This window comes from Lepisma saccharinum, chromosome 13 (genome assembly GCF_977018435.1).
Source record: "Lepisma saccharinum chromosome 13, izLepSacc3.1, whole genome shotgun sequence".
NCBI classification, from domain to species: domain Eukaryota; kingdom Metazoa; phylum Arthropoda; class Insecta; order Zygentoma; family Lepismatidae; genus Lepisma; species Lepisma saccharinum.
The window spans coordinates 76,993,420-77,020,870 of NC_139241.1; the positions used below are offsets into that span (position 1 = coordinate 76,993,420).

The 27,451-nt window shown below is 39.6% G+C and overlaps 1 protein-coding gene across 5 annotated transcripts in view; it reads right to left on the reverse strand.

Moving 5' to 3' along the window:
* The window catches only part of LOC145997440 (uncharacterized), a 697,926-nt gene that overhangs the window by 54,519 nt on the left and 615,956 nt on the right, over positions 1-27,451 (reverse strand). For all 5 annotated transcript variants that reach the window (XM_083134479.1, XM_083134481.1, XM_083134480.1 and 2 more), the window contains 2 exons: positions 17,872-17,970; positions 2,289-2,483 (listed from right to left, as the gene is read on the reverse strand). In XM_083134479.1, coding sequence (XP_082990605.1) covers positions 2,289-2,483; positions 17,872-17,970 — 294 coding nt within the window. The remainder of the gene's footprint in view (positions 1-2,288; positions 2,484-17,871; positions 17,971-27,451) is intronic.

Here is a 27,451-nt window from a genome sequence, read left to right on the forward strand (position 1 = left end):
TCTAGCACCCCTTCCCCCCAAGCTCCCCAACAAGCTTCCGGCCAGCAGTGTCCTGGATTTTCACTTACGAAATAAAGCAACACTAATCATACCAAAAGTTGATCCATCGCCCCCCCCCCCACACACACACACACGTGAACTATATTACGCCCATAACAATATCCCATACTGAAATGGTACGATATAATTATTTTGAATTTTGTACTGCGAAAAAAGGAGCCATATCTCGTTACCCCGAACGCATTAATTGGTTGGTTCACAACTTCACCACTAAGGATCCTATCGAGACGAGACATGGCAGCCTTGGTCTCGTTCTCGTTGAGAGTTGTAAATGTCTGTCTCGTGTTTATTTGTAAATTTCTCATTGACAGTCTCGTCTCAATTTATAAACATCCGTCTCGGTTTGGGAGGGCAATTCTCGTTCTCGTCTCAGTCTCGAAAAATATAGAATTAACAATGTATGCAAAGGCTTATCATTATAAATACAAAAAAAAACCTTTCTCAATATTTTTATTATTATTATTTTTTTTTTACTCCTCGTTTCGACGGTACAGCCCTCGAAAACTAAATATTATCCTGCTTATATATGCAAACCAAACTGTAGATTCAGAATTACCAGGAATGAACTGGCGTTGTAATTATTATACACAAAATTCATGAAAATTGTTACATGGGAAGTTTGCTCGATACTTTGGGGACAGCTAGGGGGATGCTTCTATTGTTAATATTAGTGTCGCTCACGAGACGAGGCATGTTCCGTCTCGTCTCATAAAAGGAGATGGGACAAGTGAATGTTTTCGAAATGAGATGGGACAGAAGAAAAAGTTCGTCTCTTATCGTGGCAGGTTGGGTGATACTTAGATTGTGCAGTTGTGTGTGTGTGTGTGTGTGTGTGTGTGTACTCCTGCACCCCGACTTCGAATACTGCTTGTAGTTATTCATCTTCATTGTAGCGATTAGCCAAAAGTGGGAAGAAATGTGATGTAAGAGATGATACATAATAAATTAACCATGCGTTCTCATCGTTGCGGTTAAACAAAGTGAACGGAAAAGCGACGTAAAAGTAGGCTAAATACAAAAATTTGCAATATATATATTAACTGAAGAAAACTGTCATTTACTGCAGGAAATTTAAAAACTCACCGTACCTATTTATACCGTATCACCTCTTATATTGCAGAAATTGGCATGTAAACCAGTGTGTTCTAAAAGTATTATCTTAAAATTTGTGAAGAAAATATTATGACGAAAATAATTGTAATTCCAGAAAAGGCATTCCTATAACATTAAGTTCTTGCCAGTCAGAACTAACCTACGTGTTCAGCCATTGACTGTTACAAGGTTTGCTTTGTCACCCTAATGGGAAAACTCTCTACCGAGTGGCTGAATTATGGTAAATACTACTATACTGCTAGGGCATAATTCATCTCCAAAAAATGGAGCACAGATTTTTGCACTGGAGTTGTAAGATACTTGTTTTACACAGTAACAAGTTAATTTGCTGTCGTTTCCGTGGCTCATGCTAAGTTGACGGGACGAGCAGAAGCCCCGCCTGCACGCATTTCTAAGTGATGACGTCAGAGGACCTCCTGTCTGTGGAGAGGACGTTTTCAAATCCGTGACGTAGTAGGCGAATTTCAGCGGTGTTTGAAGGCGTGTTTCTCGAGAACCGAAACAAATATCGCCGAGATATTTTGCACATCTCGCGTTTGTGTCATTATCTGTAAAACGAATGGATTTAAAACGTTTTTCATGTCAAAGTGGAAATGTCCATTGAGCTAGGAGGATCGTTGATAGCTCGTTGGACTCTGAATAAAGTCCTCTTTCCGATTCTACAATACAAAATGGGGGGTTCCATTTAAAATTTCACAGTTGCCCCCATCCCCACCCCCAGGGGGCGGGGGGTAGGGAATCAAGTGTGATAGCTATCATTGAATAGCTTTATTTCACTTATTAAACACGTATTTTTTTAAGTTTTCCGATTCGACGTGCATTTCTCACGATATGTGACTTTTGGACCACCCGGTATGTTATTGGTACATTTACAGTACGTTTTCGGTACGCTTCGAGATGGTCCAGTCTCTTACATTTCCTAAGAGTACACGATGCCCACAAGTAAAAATCCAGATATGCTAGGTCTGGCGACCGTGGTGGCCATTCACTTACGTAACCAGACTTTTGCCTCACCCTGGCGCCAACATTTTACGAAGTGACCGCTCGGTCCCTTTTCTTGGCAACACTCTTAAAATACTAGAAGGATGGGAGGTTGAGAGAAAGAGGAACCCTACCGTGGTGAACTGGACGGCCGTCTCCATGAGGAACTGCCTCTTCTGCTGGGTCTTCCGGGTCTTTCCGGGCGGGAGGCCGTTCTCCGGGTCCTCCGGGCTGCCTTCCGAGGCTCCTGGCCGGAGCGCCTTGGCGGACAGAGCCCTCTGCAGCCTGGCCGCCGTCGTGGACCGCTTCCTCATCAACCCTTTCATTTTCTGGAAGAGAGAGAGAAATCAACGACATTAGTGTCTGCACCTTCAATCATAGGCCCTTCCCCTTAAATTACTAAAAATATGACTCCTCCTGTCAACACGGTTTATTGCAATAAAAAGTATTACAACACTTTACAGTTTGAGTTTTTAAGTCCAATTTATGTAAAGATAGGCTAATCGGGACTGGACCTACAGTTTAAAGTACAGTGTGGCCAGAAAGTCCCTTTTCACCCGAAGCATTATGTGCCTCCAACGGGCATCGAACACGGGACCCTTTGATTACAATCCGACAGCCCTTTTGTCAGTTTCTCCGGCATATCCTATTCGTTAACACACAATAAAGGGTATCTACGTATAAACGAACTCCTGGGTTTTGAAGCTGAATATTTTATTAAAAACTGAAACTCAGGAAAAAGTAAATACATATTTTTGAAGGTAATGTTATCAAGTTTTGTTTACAAATTAGTAAATTCCAATGTGTGCCCCGTTTGTAGCACGGCACACATCCAAACGATAATCAACTTCTTGCCACGTCCTGGCCAGCATGTCTGGAGTGATGGTTGCCACAAATGCGATAATTCTTTGCCTAACATGGTTGACATCTTGAATTTTCTCCGCATAAACCATGTTCTTCGTATGTCCCCACAGGAAAAAGTCTAAGGGAGTAAGGTCCGGACTTCTTGGAGGCCATGGAATAGGCCCTTTCCTTCCATTCCACACTTCCAGTTTCTTTGATCGCCTTAAGACATTGAAGAATGTTTTTGTCCGAAGGCTAACTAAACACCACCATACTGGCGTCGAAAGTTCCGCTGTACAGTAATAACAGATCCAGTTTCTACAAGCCATATCGCACACTGTGCTTTCTGTTGTGGCGTCGCCGTTGCACTGAACTGCACTGACTGTGTTCGGCTCGGCTCGGCCACTTCAAGGTCAACGCTGCGCAGCGTTGCCAACCTTTGTTGGAGTAAACTCCAAACGGCGTGAATAAAACTTGATGAGCTACTGATTTCAAAGTAATTAAGTAACCAGAGTTACCTAATACCGTTTGCGCCCTACGATTGTTTAAAACCACGGAGTTCCTTTATAGACACCCTGTGTATATATAAACGGCCTGCCTCAGTCTTCATCACACGAACACGGGTGCCCGCAGGGAGGGGCCAGGGGCTGCAATTCGAATGGTGAAATTGTAGAGATTTTTATACCAAAAGGTAGGGGGTGGGAAGGGGGGTGACTTGTAAAAATAACCGAAATTAGTGTGGATACTATAGTTTTCGGGGTCGCTAAGATGAATAGTGGCACTCCCAATGCGGTTCATCTTCATCACCTACCGGCATGAGGGTGAGAGGGGGTGAAAAATAAAATGCCACAAATGACATAGATTAGTGTCGAATCCATAGTTTTCGGAGTCGCTAAGCTAATTGGTGACATTCACGATGAAATTTTACACTATTGTTAGAATTCATTATTTTCCTGTCTAATAGAAGATTGGGATAAATAAATACCCGGTCAACGCCAGGTTATCAGATAGTCTCACTATAGAAAACAGCTTTTGTCCTACATGAAGTAATATGTTAAGTATACAGTTATGTAAATTGTATAGGGTAGGTCGGGGTAATTTGGGGCAGTGGGGGTAATATGGGGAATTTTTTAGAAAAGTTTGAATTATAGAAAACCTACATTGCAGAATGTAATGAAATTTTTACAGTTTGTTGGTTCTAATATTTTGAAGACCCTCACTTGTAAAGTATTTTCTGGGCTAACCCATCGAACCTAAAACAAAAAAAACGTTTTCAGGTAAAACTGGACAGTGCAGTTTCGAGGGTCAGTGTTTAACTGTGCTCACAATCATACAGACAACACCCAGAACAGTTTAACTTACACACTTTTTACATTTGAGGGTTAACCTTCAAGATAGTGTTTGTTTCCCTGTTCTAGGCGCATTGCATTTTGTGCAGTGAAGAAAAGTTAAAAACTGGGGTAATTACCAAATTACCCCGACCCACCCTATAGATATACAGAATATGGAAATTACAAATACATAAGTAGTAGTACTAATCGTAGTAATAATAATAACAAAAATAAAAGCAATAATAATATCATTAATTATTGCACTAATAATAATAATAATAATAATAATAATAATAATAATAATAATAATAATAAAAGATTCTACGACTGCCCCCCCCCCTGAGAAAAAATCCTACGGCATTCTTTCACATGAATAGGAAGTTTCTGATCCTTCTCTGCACCTTTTCGTTTGTTGATTGGTTTATTTTACTCTGCGTTTCTGACACTTTTGGCTAATCGCGACGGTGAAGAGTGACAACATGTTGAAACTGACGAAGGGATAAGTACACCCAGACCGGCATTCGAACCCTGAGAACTGTGAAAGTCTCTCCCCTCCTTAACACGTTCAGCCAGAGTCAACAAGAGGAAGACATGGTGAAAAAGGTGGAAAAGAAGACAAGTGATAGAGAAAGACTATTAAAAGGAACAACGAAAAATAAAGACATTTAGAAAAAGGTGAAAAAGAAGACAAGTGATAGAGAAAGACTATTAAAAGGAACAAAGGAAAGACATACATGGTGAAAAAGGTGGAAAAGAAGACAAGTGATAGAGAAAGACTATTAAAAGGAACAACGAAAAATAAAGACATTTAGAAAAAGGTGAAAAAGAAGACAAGTGATAGAGAAAGACTATTAAAAGGAACAAAGGAAAGACATACATGGTGAAAAAGGTGGAAAAGAAGACAAGTGATAGAGAAAGACTATTAAAAGGAACAACGAAAAATAAAGACATTTAGAAAAAGGTGAAAAAGAAGACAAGTGATAGAGAAAGATTATTAAAAGGAACAAAGGAAAAAGAAAGACATGGTGAAAAGGTGGAAAAGAAGACAAGTGATAGAGAAAGATTATTAAAAGGAACAAAGGAAAGACATACATGGTGAAAAAGGTGGAAAAGAAGACAAGTGATAGAGAAAGACTATTAAAAGGAACAACGAAAAATAAAGACATTTAGAAAAAGGTGAAAAAGAAGACAAGTGATAGAGAAAGATTATTAAAAGGAACAAAGGAAAAAGAAAGACATGGTGAAAAGGTGGAAAAGAAGACAAGTGATAGAGAAAGATTATTAAAAGGAACAAAGGAAAGACATACATGGTGAAAAAGGTGGAAAAGAAGACAAGTGATAGAGAAAGACTATTAAAAGGAACAACGAAAAATAAAGACATTTAGAAAAAGGTGAAAAAGAAGACAAGTGATAGAGAAAGACTATTAAAAGGAACAAAGGAAAGACATACATGGTGAAAAAGGTGGAAAAGAAGACAAGTGATAGAGAAAGACTATTAAAAGGAACAACGAAAAATAAAGACATTTAGAAAAAGGTGAAAAAGAAGACAAGTGATAGAGAAAGATTATTAAAAGGAACAAAGGAAAAAGAAAGACATGGTGAAAAGGTGGAAAAGAAGACAAGTGATAGAGAAAGATTATTAAAAGGAACAAAGGAAAGACATACATGGTGAAAAAGGTGGAAAGGAAGACAAGTGATAGAGAAAGACTATTAAAAGGAACAACGAAAAATAAAGACATTTAGAAAAAGGTGAAAAAGAAGACAAGTGATAGAGAAAGACTATTAAAAGGAACAAAGGAAAGACATACATGGTGAAAAAGGTGGAAAAGAAGACAAGTGATAGAGAAAGACTATTAAAAGGAACAACGAAAAATAAAGACATTTAGAAAAAGGTGAAAAAGAAGACAAGTGATAGAGAAAGATTATTAAAAGGAACAAAGGAAAAAGAAAGACATGGTGAAAAGGTGGAAAAGAAGACAAGTGATAGAGAAAGATTATTAAAAGGAACAAAGGAAAGACATACATGGTGAAAAAGGTGGAAAAGAAGACAAGTGATAGAGAAAGACTATTAAAAGGAACAACGAAAAATAAAGACATTTAGAAAAAGGTGAAAAAGAAGACAAGTGATAGAGAAAGACTATTAAAAGGAACAAAGGAAAGACATACATGGTGAAAAAGGTGGAAAAGAAGACAAGTGATAGAGAAAGACTATTAAAAGGAACAACGAAAAATAAAGACATTTAGAAAAAGGTGAAAAAGAAGACAAGTGATAGAGAAAGATTATTAAAAGGAACAAAGGAAAAAGAAAGACATGGTGAAAAGGTGGAAAAGAAGACAAGTGATAGAGAAAGATTATTAAAAGGAACAAAGGAAAGACATACATGGTGAAAAAGGTGGAAAGGAAGACAAGTGATAGAGAAAGACTATTAAAAGGAACAACGAAAAATAAAGACATTTAGAAAAAGGTGAAAAAGAAGACAAGTGATAGAGAAAGACTATTAAAAGGAACAAAGGAAAGACATACATGGTGAAAAAGGTGGAAAAGAAGACAAGTGATAGAGAAAGACTATTAAAAGGAACAACGAAAAATAAAGACATTTAGAAAAAGGTGAAAAAGAAGACAAGTGATAGAGAAAGATTATTAAAAGGAACAAAGGAAAAAGAAAGACATGGTGAAAAGGTGGAAAAGAAGACAAGTGATAGAGAAAGACTATTAAAAGGAACAAAGGAAAGACATACATGGTGAAAAAGGTGGAAAAGAAGACAAGTGATAGAGAAAGACTATTAAAAGGAACAACGAAAAATAAAGACATTTAGAAAAAGGTGAAAAAGAAGACAAGTGATAGAGAAAGATATTAAAAGGAACAAAGGAAAAAGAAAGACATGGTGAAAAGGTGGAAAAGAAGACAAGTGATTGAGAAAGATTATTAAAAGGAACAACGGAAAAAGAAAGACATGGTGAAAAGGTTTGAAAGAAGGCAAGTGATAGAGAAAGACTATTGAAAGGAACAAAGGAAAAAGAAAGAGATGGTGAAAAAGGTGGAAAATAAGACAAGTGATAGAGAAATACTATTAAAAGGAACAAAGGAAAAAGAAAGACATGGTGAAAAAGGTGGAAAAGAAGTCAAGTGATAGAGAAAGACTACTAAAAGGAACAAGGGAAAGACATACATGGTGAAAAAGGTGGAAAAGAAGACAAGTGAAGGAAAAATATTAAAAGGAATAAAGGAAAAAGAAAGACATGGTGAAAAGGTGGAAAAGAAGACAGGTGATAGAGAAATACTATTAAAAGGAACAAAGGATAGAGAAAGATATATTTTTTTCCCACAGTTCGACTGATGAACTCAATCTGCACACAAAACACACACTAATTACATCACCTTGAGTTAATGAACATTCAAATTAGCGCTCCTTAGCACATCCCACTGAAGAGTGATGCAGGGAAGCCGAGGCGTATGTTCCACATCCTTTGCACCTATTGTCGGAAGAAGCATGCGGTAGTTAATTTCCCATAATGCAGTGCTCAAGTGTGATTCACGGGTCGACGAGCAACATTATCACCGAACTCCGTGGTCTAGAGGTTAGCGAGCGTTCGTGGGTTCGATCTCCATCAACGCGTGTATATTTGTAGCACGAATATATAAGGGATTTATACACCCTGCTGGGAGAGTCCCGATTGGTAGCGCCAAATCAGTGTTACTAGCTCAGATTTCAAAACGAGATTCCTCCTTTAGAGTATAACACCACCAATAATAATACAATAAGGTTACCACTTGCTTGTTCTCCAATTATCTGAGGAGAACAGGTTGTAAAGCCATTTAAAACACCACTATTGTGTGGGATAGGTTTCTTGTTTTGGACAGTTGTCCATTGGGTTTGCAACACTACATTTGCCGAATACTGATGCATCGCTAAAAGGATGAAAGAAATCGGATTAAGTGCAAAACAAACACGAGCTGAAATTGAAATATGTACTGAATCACTGGAAGAGTTAACGTTTTGTTTTGAAGAAATTAGCTCGTGGAATTCAACAGTCTCCATTTTTATGTGAAAACTCCTTCCAAAATTACATTTTTCCCTTTCCATGAGAAAAATTCCCTCAAAGTACATATTATTTCCCTTTTCGTAAACATCTCTTTGCAGCTTTTTTTTTTATGTGGAGATCCCCAAAGGGCAAACTTGCTTACTCTTTACGTGTAAATTACCACAGCAGAAACTAAAATTTATCTTCTCAACAAATAAGTTTTCCTAACTCTCTATGGAAATCGCTTTCCAGAAAACGTTCTCTAAGAAAAAATCCCTCCAATGAGTCAAGATTTCCCCTTTTCTGTAAAAAAATAACAACAATACTACCCTGAGATGTGCCAAACTCCCCAACCCAGAATAATAACCATAGTGACGAGAATATGTATTGCAAACTCTGAAATATCGTTTAAGGGGAAACATCTAGTTCAGAAAACTCCAATGCTAGTCACAAGATGGCAGCGAATACTCTTGCTCCATATAGAAACGATCTAATCGCTGTTAGCAGGAACCACGGTACGGTTACTCTATTTGGAACACACACGCAATTCGCGCCTTCCCACGCAGGGCACTGTTGTTCGATCGAAGAGGACCAACAATGGGACATCCGGGGGGAAGCGGAAATTCGCACAACACGAATTTCGACATTTCTCCTATCCTATCTACAATCACACACTTTTTGTGAGAGTCATTCTATTCTATTTCTGTACTTAAGAGATTGGCAAAGGCTGTTCCGAAATCTGTTTGGAGCACAACGGATGCAGACAGATCTTCCCCTGGTCTAAGAAGAGAAGAGTAAAGATGGAGAAGAAGAAGAGGTGAAGAAAGATTCAGATACGAGTAAATGAAGACAACTACGAGATGAAAAACAAAGGAGCAGAAAAATAAGACGAAAGGAAGAGTTTTATTTTCGTATAAATAGGATCCGAACCAGTGTACAATGTTCCTCCACCGGGAATGAAACATGGGCCCCCTTGATTACAAGGCGACAGCGGAAACTACTACGCTATCGGCGAGACCACGGAAAGAGAAGACGGATCAAGAGAACGAGAAGAACAAGATTTCAAATGAAGAAGGAAATATTAAGGTTAAGACAGACAGATCGAGGTAAAAAGAAGAGAACGAGAAAATCAAGAGATCAGAAGAGGGGATCGAGGGATAAAGAAGAGAAGAGGGGATCGAGGGATAAAGAAGAGAAGAGGGGATCGAGGGATAAAGAAGAGAAGAGGGGATCGAGGGATAAAGAAGAGAAGAGGGGATCGAGGGATAAAGAAGAGAAGAGGGGATCGAGGGATAAAGAAGAGAAGAGGGGATCGAGGGATGAAGAAAGAAGAGGGGATCGAGGGATAAAGAAGAGAAGAGGGGATCGAGGGATAAAGAAAGAAGAGGGGATCGAGGGATAAAGAAGAGAAGAGGGGATCGAGGGATAAAGAAGAGAAGAGGGGATCGAGGGATAAAGAAAGAAGAGGGGATCGAGGGATAAAGAAAGAAGAGGGGATCGAGGGATAAAGAAAGAAGATAGGATCGAGGGATAAAGAAAGAAGAGAAGGTCTAGAGAAAAATAAAGAAGACAGTCAGAAAAAGAAGATAAGACCAAGGTAATGAGAATAGTAGATCAAGGGAAGTAGCAGAAGCGCAGATCAAGAGAATAAGAAGATATAAAAGGAAGATGTAGATCAGCAGATCAGGGAAAGAATCAGAGAAAGGAACAGAAGACCAGATCGGGGAAGAAGCAGAAGAGCCGATCAAGAAAAGAAACAATAGTGAAGATCCTGAAGGGAAGAAGATAAAGGGAAATGAAGACGAAGAGGAGATATTATACTAAGGTAGCTCAACTTTTGCAGGAGAGAAAACAGACCTTCAGCAAAACAACCCCACAACAACTTAATGCGGAAAATGATCGTGTAAATGGTATTTTCGCTCTCGGGAGGAGGCATACGTATAGCACGAGCGAGCGTTTCCCACGATGGAAGACGCAACCTTGAAACTGAACTTGAGTGTAACGCATCGGAATTGCGAGGCGTGCCCCAAGGATGCACGCACCGAGCGCGTAATAGCACACGCAACGCTCAGGAAACGGGGATTCACACACACCCACGTTGGCAAGCCAGGACTTACCTTCGTCCTGTGTTGTTAGGTAAGTGGCACGAATTTAGTAGTTTTCATGCTGGCAAAATACAATAAAAACATATCCGTAACTGAGCATACATGTCGGCGCTTTCACTGGCCAATATGGCGCCCAATTGGGGTTGGACGTGAAGTCAAGACATGCCATTCTAATAATGGTGCTTCCAGACTTTTGGCCTGCGACGGTAAAAAAATTCAAATTTTGAAACCTTATTTTCGTTTAGAATCCCTCGTGTGGTTTGGTTCTGCTTTTGTCTAGAAATCTGTAATAGAAAAAAAATAATCTCAGTTGGAGAGATCATAATAAGCCAGCAATGAACGTAGAGTAAATTACTATCGTCGTCCTCCCTTTGAAATGTAAAATTAGCAACTCCGCTTAGAAACGAATTCTAAACTAGGGACGACCAAGAGATCCTGAAATATCCGAGAATACAATTCTCAGTTCCAGATCAGAGTATGTGTTTCACGCTTTCGAATTCCGGTACACGATTCTCGTATCCGTATCTCAACACCCGATTCCCGTTATCCGTATCCCAACACCCGATCTTCGTATCCCAATACCCGATTCCTTTATCTGGATAGAAACACCCGATTCTCGTTATCCGGATAGAAACACCCGATTCTCGTTATCCGGATAGAAACACCCGATTCTCGTTATCCGGATCCCAACAACCGACTCTCGTATCCGGATCCCAACAACCGACTCTCGTATCCGGATCCCAACAACCGACTCTCGTATCCGGATCCCACCAACCGATTTTCGTATCCGGATCCCAACAACCGATTCTCGTATCAGGATCCCAACAACCGACTCTCGTATCCGGATCCCAACAACCGACTCTCGTATCCGGATCCCAACAACAGACTCTCGTATCCGGATCCCAACAACAGACTCTCGTATCCGGATCCCAACAACAGACTCTCTTAATCGGATCCCAACAACAGACTCTCTTAATCGGATCCCAACAACAGACTCTCTTATCCGGATCCCAACAACAGACTCTCTTATCAGGATCCCAACAACCGACTCTCGTATCTGGATCCCAACACCCGATTCTCGTATCCGGAATTCAACACCCGATTCTCGAGTCCGGATCCCAACACCCGATTCTCGTATCCGTATCCCAACATCCGATTCTCGTATCCGGATCCCAATCCCCGATTCTTTACACGGATCCCAATACCCGAATCCTTTATCTGGATAGAAACACCCGATTCTCGTTATCCGGATCCCAATACCCTCTCTAGTTATCCGGATCCCAATACCCGATTGTCGTACACGGATCCCAACACCCGTTGTTGTATCCGGATCCCAATAGCCGATTCTTGTTATCCGGATCCCAATACCCGATTCTCGGTTTCGGATCACATTCTCTGTTCTGAATCAGGGTACTGGATTCTCTGTTCCGTCCGTAAGCCCGAGTTAACGGTTCCGGTTATTTCGTTCTCGACCTGGGCACCCGGTTATCAGTAAATCCAGATATTTTCATAACCGGGTAATTCAGATCTACCAGACTCCTAGTCTAAAACTAACCTTTAATGCACTTAGGTGAGATCTTGGGGGCTAATCAGAGAAAATAGTAATTTCATAACATCGATGGAGAAGATCGATAGACTTTTAAGCCCACTGTTATGCACAGGCGCTAATTTGGACTGGACCTACAGTTTAAAGTGCGATTGAAATCACTATGGGCCTCCACTGGGTATCGAACCCGAGACTCATTGATTACAAGGCGACGATGATAACGCTACGCCATCGGGGGAAAACAGGGACCGACTGTAACGCCTGTCGTGAAGTAACGATCTTTCAGAAATCCACTACGACTAAAACCAAACATCCTGCCAAGCAATATCGAAGTGGCCGGACCCCCTACCTTCCTTCTGGCGTCTACCGACAGGCTTGACGGCCCCGCCTATCCGATCCGGGCCACACAACTGCCGTCTTGGACAATTTGCAAGACCCTGTTGTTCCCTGTTCGTGTCAACTTATTGTCTCTTTGTCGCACGTCTAGACGGAGGCGAGGCTCTTCCCATAAAGACTGAAAGCAGCACAGTATGTTGCACAGATTAGGTCGACTGTAGTTTTACCTGTACTTTACTCTGTAACAGACCCCCCTCAAAACTTCCTTCGCCTGCGAAAAGAAGCTTCAAGTGTCATCTCGCAACGACCTTCAAAAGAGGATTAGCTCGAAACTCAAACGCTCGAGGCTTTCGAATCTAGGACAATTGCGACGAAGCCAAAATCACGGACAATTGCGATGATTTCGACGGTGAAAGTCATTTTACAAATTAATGGTGGGACAATTGCGACAATCAGGATGACTAACCCACAGGTGCACCTAACCACTTACCTAACCTAACGTAACCTAAAAGTGGTTGTAATGCAAGTCGTTTACAAGCTATCTTGCCAGCAAGTGCGCTCACAGGATTTTTCCTCAGGGAGGGGTAAGGTCACAGATTTTTTTATTATTAATAATAATATTATTATTACTGCAATTATTGGTTTTATTATTATTAACTGTTCTCAGTACTTTAAAAAAACAACAACTATTATTATTATTACATTACTATTACTACTACTAACGTTTTTTTTAAAGTTACATACATTTGTAATTTACATATTCTGTGGATACAGGGTGTCTCATCTAACATTGCGACCTGAAATATTTCGTGAACAACAACAAATATTGAAAAACTGCTTTCGCAGATATATAGGTATCAGAGGGGCTCATGAAATTAGTGGACAAAGAAATACGGCTTTCAACACAAACTTAGTTTTTTAAAAAAACTATAGACTCCATTTTATTTTCAGCTCATTTGAAAGTACGAAAAAAAGAAACAAGAGTTTACAGGATGCTTGTTGGGAAACCTGATGGTAATGGACATGTAGGAAGGCCAAGACGAAGCTGGAGGGATAACGTTGAGATGAACCTAAAGGAAATCGGTAAGGATGGAAAAGATTGGGTTGATCTTGCCCAGGATAGGGACAGATGGAAGGCTTGTGTTGCTGCAGCCATGAACCTTCGGGTTTGAGAAGGCTAGAGAGTTAGACTGCTGTCACAATTTTGAAAGTTGCCCCTTGCGATGGAAAATCCAATGCTAACTTATAGGGAACTACAACTTGACGAGTTCGTTTGGACTCAAATATTGCTCAGTGACGTCATACTAATATGGTTCATTGAATATCATGCATTGCCACCCGGTGACTGGAAAAGGAAGCAGTATACGTCATTCCCTAAACACCACACAAGAACTAGCTAATCCTATACATTCGGACGCCATGCAAAATTCCCAACGGTGGCAAAAACCAAGAAACTAATTAACGTTACGTAACACAGACCTGAGTTGGCAGTACGCAAAAAATGAAAAAAAATAGCTCGAATTTGATTGGTTCTCTGTTTTTTTTTATCCTCGAACCCAAATGTTTCGGTGCAATTTACGTGGAAATTCCAGTGAGAGGAAAATTGCGAGGTTCTTAAAACTGTCCTTGGGACAGGAAAAATTATGTCAATACCAGCATTCCCCCCTCCTCCCCTCTGGTACTGCGTAGAACTATGCGGTGGAAGGTCAAGATCAAAGAAGTTACAAGTACATACTACACCAATAGATGGTGCTGCTGGTTCTATATACTTTAAGGAGAGAGAGGGGAGAATGGATTAAAGAAGAGAGAAATAAAGAGGAAAGAGAATAAAAAGAAAGAAGAGGACTTTCTTTCTGGCGAGAGGGAGGGAGAGAGGGAGAGGGAGAGAGAGAGAGAGAGAGAGAGAGAGAGAGAGAGAGAGAGAGAGAGAGAGAGAGAGAGATACACGAAACTCGAACAACACAACGAATCAGACGCTTAAAGGAAGTGACGTCACGTTTCTTCTCGAATTCGTTACTACCGGCCAAGAACTTCCATTTAGGAACGGTTCTAAATACACCATTCGAAGTCAGGCTGCCGATCAATTAAAGGCATTGAATGGATTATCGGGAAAAAGCATCCAGGTACAGAATATTATTTCTATTCAGTGGAAGAGAGAAAGCGACGCGAAAAATATAAACAGTTGATTGTTTCTTGAGGAAAAGGAAAAGACGAGCCGTGGAACATCCTTATCTGTATTTATTTCACGCCATTATACAGGGTGGCGCACGAACAGTACACACATTTGAAATCTAAATTTCAAAAAAATAAACTGTGGTCGGAGTTGAACAATACACAAGCGCATTCGGTAGTTCTTGGAAATACCGGTAGGTGGCCTATCGCTGGGCATGGTCTAGTAAACATCCATTTCCCGCCAGTCAGTGCAGCGCGCCAAAACAGCCCTGTTGTATGCAGAAACAAAGAGCGTTACAAGTACGCAACGGACATTTCGAGCTCATTTCAAAACACGATGGGCTCCAGAAAGAAACACTATTCTTCGTTTGTACCGTACGTTCGAGGAAGAAGCCACAGTAAAACGACCTCGCGTCGCTCCAGTTCGGACCCCTGAAAACATTGAGGCTGTTCGAGTTGCCATGACACGTAGCCCTCACACCTCACCTCACCCCACCTACCCCTCACACAGCTAATGTTGTGTTGGACTTTTTGAACACAGTTTTTGGTGATAAGAGTGATTTCCAATCGATATCCTGATCGACACAATGGAGGTTTCTTCTGGCCGCCTTCAAGCCCAGATTTAAATCCCTGTGACTTTTTTTCTGTGGGGGTTTTTATAGGAAAAACTCTTCCCGTTAAAGCCAGCAAACATTATGGAAATGCGAGATCTGATAGTTAAGTTGTGTGGTGATATTCACGAAGACATGTGCCGTAGTGGTAAGAAATATGCGCATCCGCCTTGAAGAGGTTGTTCGGCAAAAAGGGGGCCATACTAAACATGTGATACAGTGAGAAAACTTTCCACGGACAGACTATTCTGTATGTCATAATATGCACATGTAATATTTAAAAATAAATTTGTAATCTAAATTTCAAATGTGTCAACCATTCGTGCGCCACCCTGTAGAACAAATAATAACGACTTTCTACAGCAGAAGGTATTCTGATGAAAAATTGTATTCGACGACAGGGTGTCTACAATGTTGTAGAAACAAAATTCTCTGACTTTTCCAGACCGAGTAATTAGGGCATTCACGTATTTAAACACGTGTATACAGGTACGAAGGTACTACATTTTTAGCTAAACACAGCAAAAGTAATAACAAGAAGGAAAATTGAACACAAATTGACTCTTGGATAGGGAGTATCAAGGGTGAAGCCAGGGTTGTTAAAGGTCCAGAAACTCCTAAATTGTAATGGGTTCCGCTGCAGGACCGGAACCTTCTTTATCTCGCACAATTTAAATTCGGTCCAAGTTGCGTATTGTTTCATTGGAAAAGGTTCCTGGACCGAATTGAAAGGTTATTTACGGTCCAGAACCCATTTACGCTTACTGATTTTTTCTCCAGGACCGGAATTGATAATTACAGCATGCACAATTACAGTAAAATTTAGTAATATATGTATTAATATCATCCAAACAAAACCCAAAAATTGCAACAGGGAAGTGATAAATGCTAGTAGCCACTTACTGCAGTAAATTTCTATTTGCAAATACTTCCATGATCTCTTTACCTAGAGTATTTACTATGAAAGTTTCTACTGTAACTAGCGGTAATACTCAGTATATCAAAGTGCAGTATAGCTTGCTCACAACGAATTTTACATTTTTTGCGTGTCCTTTGTTCAAAAACCTCCTTGTGTACTACTATAAAAATGTTGATTTTTTCCAGAAACACTGTATATTTCCCTCACATTTCCAAGACTGGTGGACACCCTGTATTATTATAAGTGTATATTTTCTGGAGCACCAGAAACCAGGGTTGTTAAAGGTCCAGGAATTTTAAATAAACTCCATTCCGGTCCAGGAGAGAAATTCAGCAAGCGTAAATGGGTTCTGGACCGTAAAGGACCTTTTTATCTGTAAAGTATTTTAATTCGGTCCAGGAACATTTTCTCCGGATCAATTTAAATTCGGTCCAGGAACACTTTTTTCAATGAAACAATATGCAACTTGGACCGAATGTAAATTGTGCGAGGAAAAAGGTTCCGGTCCTGCAGCGGAACCCATTAGAACTTGCGGTTCCTGGACCTTAAACCACCATGCTGAAAACACGCCTTGTTACTTCACCAAGGCAGAGGAACCGTTTTATCAACATTTTCTTGTGTAAAACAAATGAAAACTGCGATCAGGTTGTTATATTAGTAGAGTTTGGAATACCTAAGAAGCTTGTTAGTATGATAAAAGTATGCACCAGTGAAACAGAAAGTAAAATTCGTGTGGTATTAATGTGTCTTGACAAATCTACAATTCATGATAGATTAAAACAAGGAGATGCATTATCTCCATTGCTCTTTAATTTTGCCTTAGAATATGCTGTTAGGAAGGTAAAAGAAACTAACAAAGGACTAGAATTAAATGGTGTGACTCAGTTGTTAGCATATGCAGATTATGTAGACTTATTAGGGGATGATATAAATACAATTAAGAATAATGCTAAAATATTTTTCAAAACTGCTAAAGAGATAGGTTTGGAAGTTAACAAAGAGAAAACTAAATATATGCTTACAGGCCGAAACCAAGTGTTAGGTAATAATCAAAATCTAATTATTGATAACAACTCGTTTGAACCAGTTTCCAAATTCAAATACTTAGGAGTAATATTAACAAATGAAAATTATATTAAAGAGGAAATAAAAAGTAGGGTTAATTCAGAAAATGCATGTTACTTCTCTCTTCATAAACTTTTGTCTTCTCGTTTAATATCTAAGAAACTAAAAGTTAAAATATACAAAACAGTAATTTTGCCTGTAGTATTATATGGATGTGAAACTTGGTCCCTTACATTGAAAGAGGAACATAAATTGAGAGTATTTGAAAATAAGATCCTTAGAAAAATATTTGGACCTAAAAGGAATGAGGAGACAGGTGAGTGGAGAAGGTTACATAATTTAGAACTACATAATTTGTATTCATGTCCAGATATTATTAGGAAAATTAAATCAAGAAGACTTAGGTGGGCAGGCCATGTGGCACGAATGGAAGAGGAAAGAGGAGTTCACAGGATTCTTGTTGGGAAACCTGATGGTAAGAGACCTGTAGGAAGACCAAGACGAAGATGGATGGACAACGTTGAGATGGACCTAAAGGAAATCGGTAGGGATGGAAAAGAATATATAGATCTTGTTCAAGATAGGGTCAGGTGGAACGTCTGTGTTGCTGCAGCCATGAACCTTCGGGTTTAAGAAGGCTAGAGAGTTAGTTAGATCAGGTGGTTAAAAAAAATCAAGTGCGAGTTTTGTGAAATAAAAATTGTTCCACGATGAGGTATCGCTTGAGCAAAACTTCTTTATGTTACAAAGGACCTCGGTACTTACCATCGTGAGCACATCCTTGTCGTGCAGACGCAGGCAGTCGTTGGGGAACAGGTCCTGGATCCGCTCTAAGTCGCTCTCCTGTTCGCCCCGTTTCACAATCTGCAACGGGAAAGACCATTTACTTGGTTATTCATTACAGACGACGTAAAGTGGGGGCCCGGGGGTACCTGGCCCTATCAACTTTCATGTGCCTCAACATTTTTGGTGGCTTCTAGCAAAATTTAGCTTCCTGCTTTATAAAAACTCGACGTTTAGGAAGAAGTGAATTTTTGAACTCCTTCTCCTTTGGGAACTTCACATGGCTCCAGTTTCAAAAGGTATGAGTCGGAAATCATTTTTCACCCGCAAGCACAATACTTACTGGGTAACCACAATTAAAATTCCCTTACTCAGAGCCGTCTGCAGCCCGTTCGAATCAACGGATTGTGCTGAAACTTTGTATAGAGGCTATGGACACGATGGAGAAGCGAATGCTGACGGAAAAAAAATAGTTCAAATTTTCACCACCAGGTGGAAATGTGGCGCTGAAGTAACAACCACCAGTAATTTTATGTAGGTACAGCAGTTCGAAATATGCGTCCTGTCAACGTGAACGGCCATTTGGAAGCGTAAGACAGTGTGATCAATGGTCGCACGAAGCTTTCCCGGGATGTTCACTGCGTATCATAATTTCAGCGCCATATTTCCAACTGGTGGTAACAATTTGAACTATTTCCTTTCATGGACTCCAAAGTGGAAACCGTTGCTTCTAACGGGTTCCAGAGGGCTCTGAGTACGGTAACTTTAATTGTTGTCACCCGGTATATCAACAAAAGTTAAGAAGGCACATAAATTATATTTGAGTGCGTAATTAATATTATCATCATTTAGAAAACAATATGTATATGTAATATTTTATTGTATATGTAATATATAACCTACATTTATGTATTATAGGTAAATATAAAACCTGCAATTTGCCGGCGATTAAATGGCCGAGCGCATTAAATGGTCGAATTTCGATCTCACTTTAGACTTTCTGCTTTTCATCCAGCATCCCCCTCCCAAATGGAAGAAAATAGTGGCTACTACCCTCCCCCTTATGAAAATTCTACACACACACGCGCCACTGGTCACACACAAACAGTTATTGAAGGGAAACTGTGGTGCACAATGTGCATACGTCACAGTAATAGATTCTTCCAGCTAGCCACATCGCGATTGAATGATCATTTTGGATCTCGCAATCAGTCATGGTGATCAAACCATCAAAATGTCATCAGCGTACAGGAAGAAGGGGGAGCGGGGGGTCGAATGCTCCGGGATGCGTTACGAAACTGCGGAAACTGTGCTATTTGAGGAACGTTGCTTGCGACACCGGCTAGAAGGCAGCAGGATGGCGCCGACATCAAACAGAGGAAGGCTGGAGAAGAACTCCTGAGTCCATGAATTCGTGGACGAACTTCGCTTTGAGAGAGAGGAGGTAGGTAAGGCTAGACAGGGGGCAAAAGAAAGTCAGAGATGGGGTAAAAGAGTGAGCAAGAAACGAGGAAAATTAGGAAAGGAAATAAAAAGAGGGAAGGAAAAGAAGGAATAAACGATACAGACAGGATGAAATTAGGGAATGGAAGAGAGAAAAGAAGGCATAAACGAGATAGAGAGAAGGAAAATCAGGAAAACAGAAAAAGAGGGAAGGAGGAGAAGAAATAAACGAGACAGAGAGTAGGAAAATTAGAGAGAGAGAAAAAGAGGGAAGGAAGAGAAGAAATAAACGAGAGAAGCAAAATTAGAGAAAGAGAAAAAGAGGGAAGGAAGAGGAGAAATAAACAAGACAGAGAAGGAAAATTAGAGAAAGAGAAATAGAGGGAATAAGAGAAGAAATAAACGAGACAGAAAAGGAAAATTAGAGAAACAGAAAAAGAGGGAAGGAAGAGAAGAAATAAACGAGAAGCAAAATTAAAGAGAAAAAGAGGGAAGGAAGAAATGAAAGACGAGACAGAGAGAACGAAAATTAGAGAAAGAGAAAAGAGGGAAAGAAGAGGAGAAACAAACGAGACAGAAGGAAAATTACAGAAAGAGAAAAGAGGGAAGGAAGAAGAAATAAACAAGACAGAGAGACAAGGAAAGTTAGAGAATGAGAAAAGGGGAAGGAAGAAAAGAATAGACGAGACAGAGAGAGAAGGAAAATTAGGAAAACAAAGAGAAAAAAGAAGGAACGAAAAGGAGTAAACGAGAGAAAAAAGGAAAAATAAGGAAAGAAATGAAAGGATACGATGGAAAGAAAATAACCTGCAACAGGAGAATATTAAAACAAAAATAAAGAGAAAAGGAAGAAAGAAAGAACAAAAAGGGAAATTGCCGAAAAATTTGAAGTTTTCGGACTCCTGTTTTTGTTTTACTTCCATGCCTCCATTGGTGTTTCATTTCTATTACATCTAATTAATCTAGATGGGGTGCATAATAAATACATACAATAAATAAGTGTTGCGGTAAAGCAGGTCAAATTTCCACAACACGCCACTTTTAGCGCCGTCGATAGAAGACAAAGAAAAGAACAAGAGTTGTAAGAAAAAAAAAGGTGTCCCGACAAAACGTACCACTCAGATAAACAGCTATCTGTGAAGGGTGCACTAATAACTTTAAAATAGTTACTCCGCGACAAAACGTACCACTTCAAGGAAAACGCTTGAACTTTCCCTTGACATGCCAGACACTACAACACGGTGCGCTATCCAGCACCCAGCTAGGTTATTCGTTTTATCTCATTAGTCATTACGACTTTGATCTCTTAGGTTAGGTTAGGTTAGGTTAGGTTCGGTAAGGTTCGGTCGAGTATCGAGAGAATGAGGAAATCCGTTTGCATATACGCATGTGTGTCGCTCTGGCCTTCTTAAAAACGGAGGAAGTTTACGATGGATGGTTGGAAATACACTCTCAAGCCCCAGAATCAGCGAAGGTAACTCTTTTCTTTGATTACTTTGTGAATAGTTCGTTGCAAAACACGGGTGTCTTGGAGTTGAGCGGCATTGGGAGTGTCCCTATTCATCTTATCGACCCCGAAAACTATGCATTCCACACTAATATCGGTCGTTTTCGATTATTTTTAAATGTCAGCCCCTTCCCACTCCGACCCTTGGGGTGCCAGGGGTGTCTTACCCCGACAGTATTTCTTTCCAGAGTGTAGTTCATATGTGTACTAAGTTTGGTCATCGTTAATGTCACCAATTAGCTTAGCGACTCCATTCGACACTAATCTTGATAATTTTTGACATTTTAATTTTCACCCCCTCTCAACCCCCATCCCGATAGGTGATAAACTGGAGTTGAACGGCATTAGGAGTGTCGCTATTCATCCTAGAGACCCCGAAAACTATGGATTCCACACTAATATCGGTCGTTTTTGCTTATTTTTACATGTCACCCTCCCCACCTCCAGGGCTGTCTTACCCCCCCCCCCAGTATTTTTTTTTTCGAGATTGCAAGTGATACGAGTACCAAGTTTGGTTGAAATCGCTCCAGGAATTCGAAAGTTATGACGGAACAAACACACACACACACATATACATCCATTTTTATACATATATTAGATTAATGTCCTTATGGTTAAAGAACCTTATTTATTCACACTATAGAGTGAACAAAATATTAAAAGGTTTTACCTACTTTCGGGAATAATATTTTGTGATGCGTCTTCCAGTTTTAACTTTTGTTGGCATAATATCCTGCATTACTTTTACGAGACGAGACGGGACAGAACCCTTCGAGACGAGACAACTTATATTTTCGAGACGAGACGGGACAGAACCCTTCCAGACGATACAAACTTATATTTTCGAGACGAGACGGGACAGAACCCTTCCAGACGATACAAACTTATATTTTCGAGACGAGACGGGACGAGACAGACCAAAGTCTCGTCTCGTCTCGTGGGCAACACTACTCATTAGTATTTTAAGACTCAGTAGAAGACCCTTCGCAGGTAGCCGCCCAGGTGGCAGGTACGTTTTGTCGCGTATTCAGAAAAGAAAAGAGTCACAAAATTTATCAGTGAGAGAAGCACAACCACAAGAAGAAACGATTGATACAGGATCGCATTTCTTTTATGGCGAACGGAGCAATTTCGTTTCAACTGAGAACACACGCGAAGACACGTTCAGTTCTTCAATGCGTGGGATCTCTCGAAGCACTTAACGATTACTGGTGACTCATATAACGAGATTAACATTTTATCCCGATAGGATAGCTAGCTCTTCACGCGTTAACACGTTAACTCGCATTTGCCCGCAGCGATAACACAAGTGGAATGAGTCAGTATTGGAAAATACCAATCTTATCACAGTCTTTAAAAAAGTCATTTAATTTAACCTTCACTCTGTTTGTCTGTACACGTATGATGTCTTCAGAACATGATGAGATGGTTTGATTCGATTCTTGTTGTTCAGCGTCTCCTATCTCCAAGACACGATCCAAAGGGGGCCTCTGCTACTGTAGTAACAGAAGATCGAACATTATAAATAAATCACCTATCAGGAGAATGTGTGAACTGTACAACAGATGTTCCGAAAGGGAACCAAAATTAGATATATTTCACATGCCTACTGCGACATTCAAAAAAGCTTTTCAAGGAATGGAAGAATAAATGTCAACAACGTAAACATAAAAGCAATTTTTGTAAATATATTTTTCTTTCGTAGTTTATACTCAATTACATATATGTACGTACTTTCTAGAGTGTCAATTATTTACAGGTCCTTTATTACACACATAATTAATGTATTTCTTCAAAATAAATAACTTCTCTCCTTGATTTATACTGTGTTTATTTTATTTCCATATTGTATGCAATATATATTATATTAGTATCTCCTTATATATACTTTTTGTACATGGTGGTAAAGATCTGAAATACTGAGTGTAAAGATAAATACGTTGTGCATTGTAATAATTGAAATATTGTATTCATGTAGGCTATTTTTGTAGATAATAGTTAGATATTTTATTCCACTCTCTTCAATTTACATGTATTATTTAACTCGCTTTGTTAACTGTTGTATACACATATAATTTAGCGTTGACATGTTTTATGTTTATTTACATTTTTGCACAATAATATTTCTTATCAAACTGTAAATTTACAAATTCAAAGCAAGAAATGTAGAACACTGTAATTGGGCATTCGCCTGTTGTGTTTAATAATAATAAATAAATCGTGAATATTAGGATGAGTGATTATGTGATGATGATGAAGGGACACTCGAACACCAATGCCCAGGTCGGGATTCTAACTCGGGATCCAGAGTTGTTAAAGGTCCAGGAATTTTAAATAAATTCAATTCCGGTCCACGCGAGAACATCGGCAAGCGTTAATGGGTTCTAAACCGTAAAGAACATTTTTATCTGTAAAGTATTTCAATTCAGTCCTGGAACCTTTTTTCCGGATCAATATAAATACGGTCCTGGAACCTTTTTTCCGGATCAATATAAATACGGTCCGGGAACCTTCTTTTCCGGATCAGTTTAAATAGGGTCAAAGTTCCGTATTGAAATAAAACAATGCGCAATTTGGACCGAATTTAAAATGTGCGAAAAAAAAGAATGTTCTAGTCCTGTTGCTCAACCCAAAAGAACCCATTAGAATTTATGGGTTCAAACTTGTTTATAGCGCGCTGTGCTAACCACACCACCACGGAGATCGAAAGCAAGAGTGTAGCGGAACAATACGTTATGTGCATGAAAGCAGACCCGCTGTTTTAACACTTATGATGGTCTTATTGAAGTGAATGAAGTCTGCTTTTGGTGAATTAATTCGTTGTGTGTGTTTGCGTCACTGTTTGTGTATTAATTGTGATATATTATAACCACATACAGTTTCGTCGGTGGTTAGGATAGCGGGATTTTTTCCCAATAGGGGATGAAATATGAATCATATTCGAAAGACAAGTACTGAGTTTCTGTATGATACACATGAAAAACTGACTATATGTTACTGCAATTTTAAAACAGTACACAATTTTGCACTTCGGAACATCTCTGACTGACAATTTTCACGAGTCTTAAGTTTGTTTGTAAATCACTTTATGCTCAGATGGAGTAATCGGACCTACAGTTAAAAATGTGCCTGCACCGGGAATCGAAAATCTGGACCCCTCGATTACAAGGCGACAACATTAGCCCCTATGCTATCGGAGAAGCCCCATTTCCACGAGAAACAGGCTCCCTGTATTTCTATCGGACGTTATCTACTGTTATACAACGTTGTTTTATGGCAAATAAAGGCCGAATTACACGAAACTGGATTTCCAGTTAGTTGGCGCTGAGCTGGCTAACTGCCCGGATGTGATGGCTGCCTGCCTGACCGCTTGACTGGTTTGGAGGAATAGGACATGTTCTCATTGCTACTGGCTTTCCTCGACTGGATTCTGTGGAACAGCCAATCAGAGCAAAGTTTCCCCATGTGAAGATAATCTGTAAGGTTGCAAAGGGGATTTTTCTTGTCTGTGTTTTCCGAGTGTTGGCTGTTTTTGTTAGTTTCCCGATAAAAAAAAAGTAAAGAGATGGCGTGCGGTGCATTCGTGTTCAGTTCATTAATATTTAGGTATTTATACAAAGCGCTGAGATGTGTACCTGACAAATATTATTAGCCGAAAATGAAAATCCTTATTATTACAAGTGTATTAAATTAAATGTTTGATTTTAAAAAAAATTGTGAATGAATCCTGCGAATCTCATGTATGAATCCCGAGTTAATTAAAAAGCTTTTTCGTTACGCATTGATAACCATATTTTTATCGAGCCAATATCTAGAGTCGTTTTCACGTTCAGAAGACACAATGGGCTCTTATGGGCAATGCTTTTCTTATGGGAAATACGAGTGCGCTGTTGTGAAATTTCTGGATTTACAAATTTAGCTTCAGTAAAATCGGTACCTGCAGTTTTGCAGGAAATTTTATAGAGAATACGATGGTGAACACAAAAAACTGGTAACTTGTTTACATAATTTTAGATAAATTAAAAACGCAAATTTTCTGTGAAAACACAATTTTTACACTGTTTTCATTCCTAACGTTGAAACATGCCGTAAAATTGAAGCATTCATTATTAAAAAAATTGACACTGTTTTTTAATTGCCATAGGTGATGGTGGTGCTCAGAATTTATCAATACTTTAAAGCATATTCGCATTAAAAAATATTCAAATAAAGTATGTGGAGATTTTTCATATTCGTGCAGTAGAAAATGTCGTCGCTGGCCATTTTTTGTTCTGTAATTCCAAGTAAAAACTTCCAGCGACAAAGTTGAGGAGAAAATAATGAAATTATTTTTTATAACCACTCAAAGGTTCCCAGAAATATTACTTCCATGCATTTGGAGTTTCTTTTTAACCCGAACCGCGCGCGAAGTAAGGAGACGTTGTCTGGCCATCTTGAGCTGGCTCACCGCAGCATTCCGGCTAATCACCACCAAGTTTTCGAGTTGTTATTTTATTTCCATTCAGTAAAAATATGAACTTCATGCAGTTTGTTATAATAGAATTGAAATTACTTAAATTTAATAATTGACAATTATTTCGAATGCTGCTGTTGTGAGCATCATTAGTGCTGTCGCAAATACACGTTGTTTTTGTTTACATTACTGTCGACATTAATACTGAAATGAAGATCACCTTTCAGTTTCCAACTTACACATAAATTCATAGACACCATATTAACCTTTGAAAGGCTTTCCAACACGTGACAAAATATGGGGCTTCAAGATAGAAATATGACATGCCTTGCTTGAGTCATTCATTTCTTATCAGTTCACGTGGGCCATAACTCATTTGTTTGTTTGGGTTGCAACTTGAATCTAACCCATGTGCCAGGTTGCCCTTACTTGAGTGAGTGAGTGCTTTGGTCTGTTTAGACTTTTTCCCTCTCTCGAAAAAGTGTTTTCAGTTGTGTGAGCGCTGTGATTTTTACTTTTTTAAGTGATTTCTGAAGTGTCATATTCGTGCATTACACTCGCGTGTGTAGTGATCGCAATGGATCATAGTAAAAATAATAACTGTAACGTTCACAGTATAATATTAATATTAATAATTACATATAATTATCATTATATATACAAAATATGTAACACCTTCATTGTGAAGGAAGGTCATCATTTCCCGGCGACATGAGCTAGCGCTGTATTGGCAACACTGTGCGGTTTCTCCATAAGCGCCGTTGTGTCTTCTGAACGTGAAAACGACTTTAGTCCTTGGCCTTCACCATGGCGCGGTTGTAGCGTCATTGCCTTGTAATCTATGGGTTCCGGGTTCGATACCCGGTGGAGGCACAAGTGGTTCGGAACCCACTTTAAACTGTAGGTCCAGTCCCGATTAGCCTTACTGTGCATAAAGTGGATTTAAAAACAGCAACTCGAAGAACTCAAACCCAATCTCTAGTCCATACTTTTCCTTTATAATATTTAGTAAAAGCACAAAGCAGTATTTCTCCTACAACATTCTTCAAATAGCTCGTCCATCTTTACAGATTGTCTGCTCTGCGCAATGTCTTATGGGAACAAAAGACTATCGACAAGTACGGTGAAAAGTACCGTGCTAGTCGAAAACTAGCAAATGGGTAGCCAGTCCAGCATTCGTACTGGAAATCCAGTTCCGTGTGATTCAGGCTTAATATCTTTTTAGATTCTCTGGTCATTGCCACAAGACTAAGCAAAATGCAAAAGACTAGATTTAGAATATAATAGTCATATTTTTACCTTGATTCACTGCCACAAACACTGTGAGCTCAAAGCTTATCAAGTGTGTTTACAGCATATTCCTAAATGATTGCCGGAATCATGGCAGCGGGCGTTATATGGCGCAATGAATTGTGGGGGACATTGTTGGATGAATATCATCATAATCCACTGATGAAAGGACACTCAGAAAGAACGACCAGGCCTGGATTCGAACCCGGGACCCCTGGCGTCCTAGGGTTATTCGCAGTACAGGTGTGTTTCACCCATGGTTGTTAAAGGTCCAGGAATTTTAAATAAATTCAATTCCGGTCCAGGAGAGAAAATCAGCAAGCGTAAATGGGTTGTGGACCGTAAAGAACCTTCTCATCTGTAAAGAATTTCAATACGGTCCAGGAACATTTTTTTTTCCGGAATTTCATTTCGGTCCAGGAACCTTTTTTCCCCGCATCAATTTAAATAAAGTGCAGGAACCTTTTTTTTTTTCAGGAAGAATTAAAATACGGTGCAGGAACCTTTTTTCAATGTAACAATACGCAACTTGGACCGAATTTAAATTGTGCGAGAAAAAGGTTCCGGTCCTGCAGCGGAACCCAATAGAATTTATGGGTTACGGAACCTTCAACAACCCTGGTTTCACCTACGTCACAAACTGTTGCACTGTGGCTTCGAGCAGGAATTATTGAGGCCAGTTCTTGAAAGCATGCGGAATTCAAGAGGGCGGGCAGGAGATACGAACACAGACATTCGTGATTTCAAAGAAACTGGCAGTTGGTGCGGATTTAACGAACGTGGTGGATATTTCCTTGCAAACGAAAAATAAAAATGGCCGAAAACATGGCCGCTGTGCTGCGCATCTTGACGTCACATGGAACCCACAC